The following is a 9,301-nucleotide window of genomic DNA, read 5'->3' on the forward strand; positions in this document are numbered from 1 at the left end:
ACTTTCTATTCAGGGTGTCTCAAAAGACAGTAGGTTGTCCTCCAGCAAGGACACGTTGTACTGGAGGAAAAACTTCCTATTCTGGGTGTCTCAAAAGACAGTAGGTTGTTCTCGGGACACGCCACACTGGATAAAGAACTCGCTATTCAGGGTGTCTCAAGAGACAGTAGACCGTTCACCAACAGGGACACGCCACACTGGATAAAGAACTCACTATTCAGGGTGTCTCAAGAGACAGTAGACCGTTCACCAACAGGGACACGCCACACTGGATAAAGAACTCACTATTCAGGGTGTCTCAAGAGACAGTAGACCGTTCACCAACAGGGACACGCCACACTGGATAAAGAACTCCCTATTCAGGGTGTCTCAAGAGACAGTAGACCGTTCACCAACAGGGACACGCCACACTGGATAAAGAACTCGCTATTCAGGGTGTCTCAAGAGACAGTAGACCGTTCACCAACAGGGACACGCCACACTGGATAAAGAACTCACTATTCAGGGTGTCTCAAGAGACAGTAGACCGTTCACCAACAGGGACACGCCACACTGGATAAAGAACTCACTATTCAGGGTGTCTCAAGAGACAGTAGACCGTTCACCAACAGGGACACGCCACACTGGATAAAGAACTCACTATTCAGGGTGTCTCAAGAGACAGTAGACCGTTCACCAACAGGGACACGCCACACTGGATAAAGAACTCACTATTCAGGGTGTCTCAAGAGACAGTAGGCCGTTCTCCAACAGGGACACGCCACACTGGATGAAGAACTCGCTATTCAGGGTGTCTCAAGAGACAGGAGGTTGTCCTCCAACAAGGACAAGTTGTACTTCATTTGTGTGTTAGGACATCTGTCTACAATGGTACCAGTCTGGGTGGAGACAAAATAATGAGGCAGTTTTTGTACGAGTTGATTTATTAAATGAACAGGAATCTATACCACACATCAGTTGTCTTTCCAACGTTGTATTCTCCTGAGCAGGACTAGGTGAACAAGATTCACATAGTGGCTGATGTGACTTCTTGGAAGAATAAGCATAGCGTATCTCATTCTAAGGAAACTCTATTTGCTGTTTGAAAGTCCTGAAGTTTTGCAAACCACTGGTCTTGAATATGTCTCATTCAAAGTTACCAACAAGTCCCTTTCACAACGGAAGAAAACTCAGAGCATGGGAAACTTTCCAACCACTTTCTTTTCTCATCTGTTACTCAGCGACTCTGGAGCCTGTTTCATGTTGCCAACATGATATCTAGAAGTTACGCCATTGTACGATTTGTAAACCTTCACGGGAGAAGACGATTATACTCCGAGAAAAGCTGGGACTTCTTGACCGCTTCCCATGTCCTTGCAGCGTAATGGAACCTGAAATTGGAAAAAGTATTTTGGAGATGAGAATGTCTAAGATCTCCCATGCACCCACTTCTGGGACACATGCACATAAACATAGTCATGCTTTGTCATCTGCAATTTTCTGAAAGGTTTTTCGACAGATATCTTATTCAAACACGATCCTGCAGCTTGAGAACACAAGTCACAAAGCCAACATATGTGATTGACACACATCAGACGAACATGACTTCCTACGGGTACACGCTGCACAGAATCAATGGTGCTACATCTGACAAGTATGCCAAGTTGTCCTTGATTAACTCACCAGTTCTTCTCAGTCAGAGTGGTATGCGTGAGCATAGATCTTGGCATCGAGAAGAGTTGATTCTTGAACGATCGCATTAAGAAGTCAAAGCCAGGGTGCCCACGGTATTCTGGCAGCAGACTGGAGATCGGGTCTGAAAATGATCAAAAAGAATTCACTTAGATCATGAATAACCAAAATAAACAAAATACCAGGGTAGGGTTAGAGTTGCAAAAAGTCAAGGACTTCAATGGAGAACTACTTACTCAGCGAACTTGAAATTGAAATCTGGATGTTTTGAAAACAACCTCAAATACTTGAAATTGTCTGTGTTGTTGTTGTTGTTCTGATGATTCTGGAATACCACGACTAACCTCCCCATTTTTCCGTATTGTCAAACGCTGGCAAGAGGAAGACGTTAACGTCCCCCGGGACAGTCTTCTGGTTCAACCCAGGCAGGAGATTACCCATCGACATGCTCCCTCTGTAGCGTAATCTCGACTTCTCAAACACCTTGGCCAGAGTCTGCTGCATCGTGTTATAACTCCCGCCACCAAAATCAGATCTCCTCGCTCGGTTCTGAACAAACACTGAAATATAATTCAAAATTCATTTTTCAATTGAGCAACAAAACAACACAGTCACAACTATACAAAATATCCTGAAGTGAGCAAAAACGAAAAGCCAGCAACACAAAGCAGAATTCAATAGCATAAACTGGATAGAACATTCCTTTACTGCTAACATCTCCTTCCCAACAGATTACATCAGCCAGTACACAATCAAGTTATGTTCATTTTCTAAGAGCTACATGGTATATGGACATGTGAGTGAACAATGGCATGACAAAGGCTTCATGAAGCCATTGTTCCCCCGACATGCATGTATACCAACCATGTAGCTCTTTGTAAAGCTGGCCGAAATGTATTGCTCAGTTATATTCAGAATAAATATCAATGAATTCTGATACGTACCAACATTTGGATAATATTCCGGCGTATCGTCTTGACTTGCATTACTCTCATGGCCGCTAGAAGGAGTCGGTGGTTTCAACATTTCAGCTGTTTGTAAAAACCTACATAGAACAATACACCAACAGTACAATACATGTCAAATCAGTAATCAAACTCTCATACAAGCACTTCAATGTTTGACATCTTGTTTCGTTGACATTCCGTTGGTTGTAAAACATTCACCTTCTTCATCTTCGGGTAGGCAGCGGTGCACTCTGGCTTTACATCTTATTCAAAGCACCTCGATGTATTGGTGGGGATGACCTGAGGTCTATGGCCAGAGGGACCACAATCGCAGAAGTACAGTGTTGCCAATGAATGATATGAAAGTTTAAACTCACTTGAGAAGGAATGGATCAGTGAACCAGTCTTGCACAACCAGCACAACGTTACACACTGTATACATGAAAGCCGCCATCTGAAGAGACTGAAAATCGAGACAGATATCATGCACAGGCCACCTGCCTTATTGAGGACACTAATTTTGGTCCAAAAGTGGTTATTTCTATTCAATTTAACCTCCGTAATCAGGGCACCTCTCTATTGAGCACAACAGTACCAAACTACCGATTAGTGGTCCTACTGTTGTATTTCAGCTAAAGGACGGCAGCCATTTGCCAAGTAGACCTTGACAAGTCTGTCATTCTTACTCTTTAACCAAGGAGGGCAGCCATTTGCCAGGTAGACCTTGACAAGTCTGTCATTCTTACTCTTTAACCAAGGACGGCAGCCATTTGCCAAGTAGACCTTGACAAGTCTGTCATTCTTACTCTTTAACCAAGGACGGCAGCCATTTGCCAAGTAGACCTTGACAAGTCTGTCATTCTTACTCTTTAACCAAGGACGGCAGCCATTTGCCAAGTAGACCTTGACAAGTCTGTCATTCTTACTCTTTAACCAAGGACGGCAGCCATTTGCCAAGTAGACCTTGACAAGTCTGTCATTCTTACTCTTTAACCAATGACCTACCTGCATTTCATGGCAGTTCTCAGCCGCAGTGTATTCTGCAGGGTACTTCTTGTCATGGTGGATCATGTAGTCGAGGACAGAGGCACTCAGCACTGGTTGGGCATCAAGGAGGATCACCCTCTCACCAGTCACATACATGTCGATTCCTGTCGTCTGGTGACCACAAACTTCTTTCACTTCTCTGCTCTGTGGTCGGAATGGCCAAGGTCTGGAGGAGAGACGAGGCAGTGTAAGTGATCTAGCGACATGGGTGTCATACACTTTGGCTACACTGGTCACAATAGACTCACTTAATTTGAGAGGCAGCAATGTGTAAAACACTACGTACGGAGACGTAATGAAGGTGTGAAATTGGCATTAGCCAAACACCCTCATGTTGCAGACTGCGTTACTCACTTGTTGATGTCATCTAAGTTCGCTCCGCCAATGAGAGACATGATGGTAGACTTTCCAACTCCCTGTGGTCCAATGACGCCGATCACATAATAGTGAGTCTGGTCCAACAAGATCTGGAAACAAGTACCATAAACTCAGACCATTAATGATAAAGTAACATGAAGGTTTGAATAAAGCTATGAACTAAAATCTGCACTCATCGGACAGGTTATTTTCAACTGTCTCTTGCAATAAGTTGGGCATCATTTTGTTATCTTCCTCACACATGACCAGAAGTCGAGTTATTTAATGATGTCATTCCGACTCTGCTTGCATTGGCCTCCATGGCTAAGAACTGACCATTTTATTATGAGTCTTTTAAGGCCTCCGTTTGACTGAAAGTTGGAGACATAGATGGTCAACATGTTGTGAGTATGACACTATGACTCTATGACACTATGACACTGAGGTTAACTCTCCAATTATGAGATATGTAAAGTACAATGTTGTCACAACATGGAAGCCAATACAGTGTAATAGTGGGGAGAATGTTTGAAATACGTCTGTTTGTACATTCTTGTCTTACCTCCATCCCATTCTCACACCACTGGAGAGACTCATCCACCAGTTTGATGCTGTGCTGCATGTCAGCTGGCACGGCAAGGCGTGACTGCAGAGAACCTGAACAAATACAAATTATCATGTATTGACTAGGAGACCACTATGAATTTTCTCAACGATGGACTGTAATTTTGTAATACTCTGAAGTCCCAAGTATCTCACTTAATTCATAACAAGATGTTAGCCGAAAGATGGAACCTAATGACTCACTCTCTGATGACACTAGCGGTGTTGGACTTGATGAAGCTACAGGTCTCTGGAGACGATATCCAGGAGTGGCATGCAGCGACTCCATGCTCATGGCCGAGGACATGATCTGGGTGCTCACAGGCGACATTTTGCTCTCTTCTCTTGGTTTCACCATGACGATAGGTTTCTCTGGTGCTTTGGCAATCACCGGAATGGTTTCTTCAGAGGATCTCTGCAAATTGAGAAGCAATACTGTAGCCTTACTCTGTACTTGGCAATAGCAATTGCACTACTCGAGATCCAGAGCCAGCCTGTCCTCCTGATCTTGGTATCAACGGAACAGGTGTACATAACTATATCTATTCTATGACAGCAAGAAGCCTTTTGTGTGATTTGATGGTCAACCATTGGCATTTTATGTTTTACCCTTTCTGGTGCTGGCTTAGCTAGAATAATTGGAGTCCTGGACATGCTCGACGGCTGGGATGCTGGCGCTGGAGTTGTCTCTCTTGATTCACTTTCACGGTCCCTTTCCTGAAAGTAAGATAAACCTTTCCTAAACAAGACAAACAATGGTACTTTCTGATTTTTCTTTCCCTCTGTTACTAAAACAGCAATCAACATTACAGAGCCTGCAGCATTTGAACCCAATCTTCAAGAAAAGCAGACTGAAAGAAAGTATGTGTGTGTGTGGGGGGGGGGGGGACAAAAGCTAAACAATTGGAGGTTCAGGTTCAATCAGAACAACTGTACTAGTCTACTTCATGTTGTTAGTGTTGAAATGAAAGTTAAGTGAAATATGTCAACAGTACACCTTTCGTCCACGTCTCCTCCTTCGTCTGCCATTTCTGTCGCGGTCCATTGGATCTGATGACATGCTGCTGATATTCCGTGAAAAATCTAGCCATAAACGTAAACTTATTTATGTCTTTAGTCAATAAAATGTGGCAAAAAGTGTGAGAAATATCAGCGTCCTGTAATTCGGATCTGTTAGTCTCACACATGCATATTTTCGTAAGTTCATTTTTGTGTGCTACGTGCATGTAGCTAAAAATAGTAGAATTGTACCTTTCTGCGCAAGACTGTCATGGCGGCTTTGGGTAACTTTGGACGACTTTGCAGTCGATATTTGCCTAAAATTATAAAAAACCACAGGTAAAATTTTGAAAAGATTTCATCAACCGTAAATATAAGATTCCTAGCTACCTGATGATATTCATGAAAGGTCATATTCTATAATGATATTTTTAAAATCTGCATTTTAGTTGGTGGTTATTCGATTGTTGGATGAGTTGCGACTTTGGCAGAACCTATTTTCGCACAGGAGACACACTGCACAGTTGATATCTGTCTGCTCTATAAAGATTAGAATTTCTTTGGAAAGATTTCATTGAAATTGACTTAACATTTTGGAAATTATCATAAAACACTCCGGGGCACCCTGCTTAGCCTACGTTGCATAACCTCATCTTCATCTGTCTCCAGGAGCATTGACTCCGAGCGACTACCAGTCATTACCTCTGTCCAGCCTGTACGACACAATGCCAACTACACCAGTATAACAAGAGCTCATCGGAACTTCTATGCGAGAACCTACCCAACTACATTGGTGCAACCAGATGGTTCAACTATTAGTATCAGATATCCACTTCCTAGAAAAATCATCAAGGTAAACTTTATCTTTAGGCTCTTTAATCGGACCTTGGAGGAATTTAAGTATAATTCCTCCAAGATCGGACAGACTAGTTTATTAGGTAACAACCATGCCCTCAAGGGCTGGAGTAAGATGTCTACAAAATTGTCCCAAATTGGTTTTTGAGGACAAAGTCACAACCAGAATAAGTTCACTTCAAAGCTCTTTTAAAAATCTCTTTTTCCTGTCAGTTTAGTTGGGCAATGCTAAAAATATGTCATCATCTCATTTGTTTCTTCCAGTTACCACTTGATCTGTCTACGTTAAGTAAAGAGGAACAATTAACGCGTTTAGCGCGGAGGAAACCCAAAAAGAAGGTTGTTGTGGAACAGACATTTGAGGGAATGTATGACAATAAGGAATATAGTTACTTATGGAAAAACAAGAAATAGACAAATTGTATTCAGATTATTGACTGCTTGGCTTCTACATGGAGGTTACGTCTTCGAAATAACATCAGTGTTGTGTCTCATCATCAGGAGAAATGTGGAATGAATTCAAAAGGTGGCATCCCTGAGACAAAGACATTCTTTCTCAGTTCTTTTATATACAAATAGAACCATAATAAACATGTCTTCTTTGTTATTCAAGTTTTGTATGATTCATGTAAAGTCCCTGGTGTGATCAAAGTGAAACAGACTGAGCCAAACCATCCTCGTTTGAAGACGCACATTCCACCAGGTTTAATCAGAGACCGAGACGAGAGTGAATGGAACCCAAAGTTGTCCCAGCAATCTTTAGTGTCACAACCAATAATTTGCGGGCACAACTTGCAGGGATCCATTGGTGATGAATTGGTCTTTGATGCATTGCCAGTCAAGACATACATGCATAACTTCCATGGCGGCAAGTTTGCTTCTTGTTAACAGGTCACAGCCTTACGGTTTGTAGTTTCAGCACCTCTAATTGGTCATCACCATATAAGCTCATAGCAAGTTATTGCCTTCTGCTACCACCAGTTACCTGGCTCGTTTGGATGAGTGTGAGTTTATAATCTTTAATGGAATCTCATCCAAAGACAGAAGAGTTGATGGTGTCTAAAGTACCCTATTTGAGTTGTGCTACACTAGCTTCATGACAATGGGTCTTCATACAACCTTTGTACCATGGAGGACCTGTCTGCAAGTGCACAGTTAGATAGAAGCTCTACCAAAGGCAGAAGGGTCCTGATGTCTCTAGCTGACCCAACCAATGAGTCCTCTTACAACCTGTGTGCCGGGGAGGATCTGTCTGCAAGTACACAGTTAGATAGAAGCTCTACCAAAGGCAGAAGGGTCCTGATGTCTCTAGCTGACCCAACCAATGAGTCCTCTTACAACCTGTGTGCCGGGGAGGATCTGTCTGCAAGTACATAGTTGGATAGAGGCTCTTCCAAAGGCATAAGGGTCCTGATGTCTCTAGCTGACCCAACCAATGAGTCCTCTTACAACCTGTGTGCCGGGGAGGATCTGTCTGCAAGTACATAGTTGGATAGAAGCTCTACCAAAGGCAGAAGGGTCCTGATGTCTCTAGCTGACCCAACCAATGAGTCCCTCTTACAACCTGTGTGCCGGGAGGATCTGTCTGCAAGTACATAGTTGGATAGAGGCTCTTCCAAAGGCAGAAGGGTCCTTGTCCCAAACTGATGGGCCCTCGTACCTCCTCTGTACCAGTGATGACACATATCAGCGACTTTTTGTGGTTCACATTGCTCCGGCCTATTGTGTCCTTTTAAATAATTAGAACAACAACTGAACTAAGATGTATTTTGTTTTTATTGCTCATTCCAACTTTTTTTTCACACACTGTAAAAATGAATTGGTGACAATATTATAGATATGACTCAGATATGACAAATTTTTCACATTTTTACATCGGGTTATCAAGATCTGTTTTCATTTTCAGTGATGTCAATAATTTGGAACGTCGCACATTCTGAAAGGGAAGAGAACTCAAACATACATTAGAACTTTGACAGGGCCATCAATATTGTAACAAAATGTTAAAGTGGTTGAACCATATCGGGTAGATATTGAAGTTAACTGAATGACTCGTCTCTCATTCGCAAAGAACACCTCCATATTCTAAATAGCTGAGCAGATGATAAGTTGGAGCACAGGCAGGCACATGAAAGTTTGAATTTCGGTCTCGTTTCTTGATTCTTAGATTTCTTCCGGTTCGTGAAATAGCCCAAGTCCTGCAGCAAGTCAGTCATAGAATATGACCAGTGGACATTTAACATACACGACTACAAATAGAGGACGTCAACAGTAGATAAATCTGGGCATAAAAATAAATTTGGTCAAACCGACATCGGCCACTCCGTTTCCATGACGATAAGCTATCAACAGTAAGTGCCATCCACAACCAAGACAAAAGATCCAAACATTAATAGAAGAAAATGGCTGCAATGTTCTGCTGTAAACTACTTGATTTCTGTGAGTTTTGACAAGGAGTCACACAATTATATCATTGTAATGGAAATGACTTGTGTAATAAGGTTCAAAACTCACATCCTATGAATATAACCAGCAGATAAGAATCTGCATAGTGTGTATTTATGTGATGTAATGGTTTAATCCTTAAAAAATGCATCTATTTGAAAGGAATGAAATCTGAAAAGTGCACGTCTGAAAATAACTTAGGGCAAGAAAAATGTAGGGGTTTACAGTTCGTCTAAGACGAAACCTTGAGTGCTGAAAGATACCACCACATCATTTACAATCCAGTGTGTCATCATTGGCCGATCATATTCCATATTGATTTTGAGTTGAAAGCCATAAACTTTCTAAATAAGAATCGGTCATTATATCACCCCACA

The 9,301-nt window shown here is 42.1% G+C and overlaps 1 protein-coding gene across 1 annotated transcript; it reads right to left on the minus strand.

Moving 5' to 3' along the window:
- Positions 1-911: 911 nt before the first annotated feature.
- LOC135486248 (nonsense-mediated mRNA decay factor SMG9-like) lies at positions 912-5,796 on the minus strand. Its single transcript, XM_064768914.1, has 11 exons — positions 5,623-5,796; positions 5,235-5,342; positions 4,830-5,040; positions 4,585-4,679; positions 4,020-4,132; positions 3,624-3,831; positions 2,996-3,081; positions 2,616-2,716; positions 2,016-2,231; positions 1,663-1,795; positions 912-1,370 (listed from the first exon to the last, which is right to left on the minus strand). Exons 1-11 carry the CDS (start codon positions 5,683-5,685, stop codon positions 1,292-1,294), a joined length of 1,413 nt encoding a protein of 470 aa, XP_064624984.1. The 5' UTR covers positions 5,686-5,796; the 3' UTR covers positions 912-1,291.
- Positions 5,797-9,301: the final 3,505 nt, after the last annotated feature.

The sequence above is a fragment of the Lineus longissimus genome, chromosome 4 (genome assembly GCF_910592395.1).
Source record: "Lineus longissimus chromosome 4, tnLinLong1.2, whole genome shotgun sequence".
NCBI classification, from domain to species: Eukaryota; Metazoa; Nemertea; class Pilidiophora; order Heteronemertea; family Lineidae; genus Lineus; species Lineus longissimus.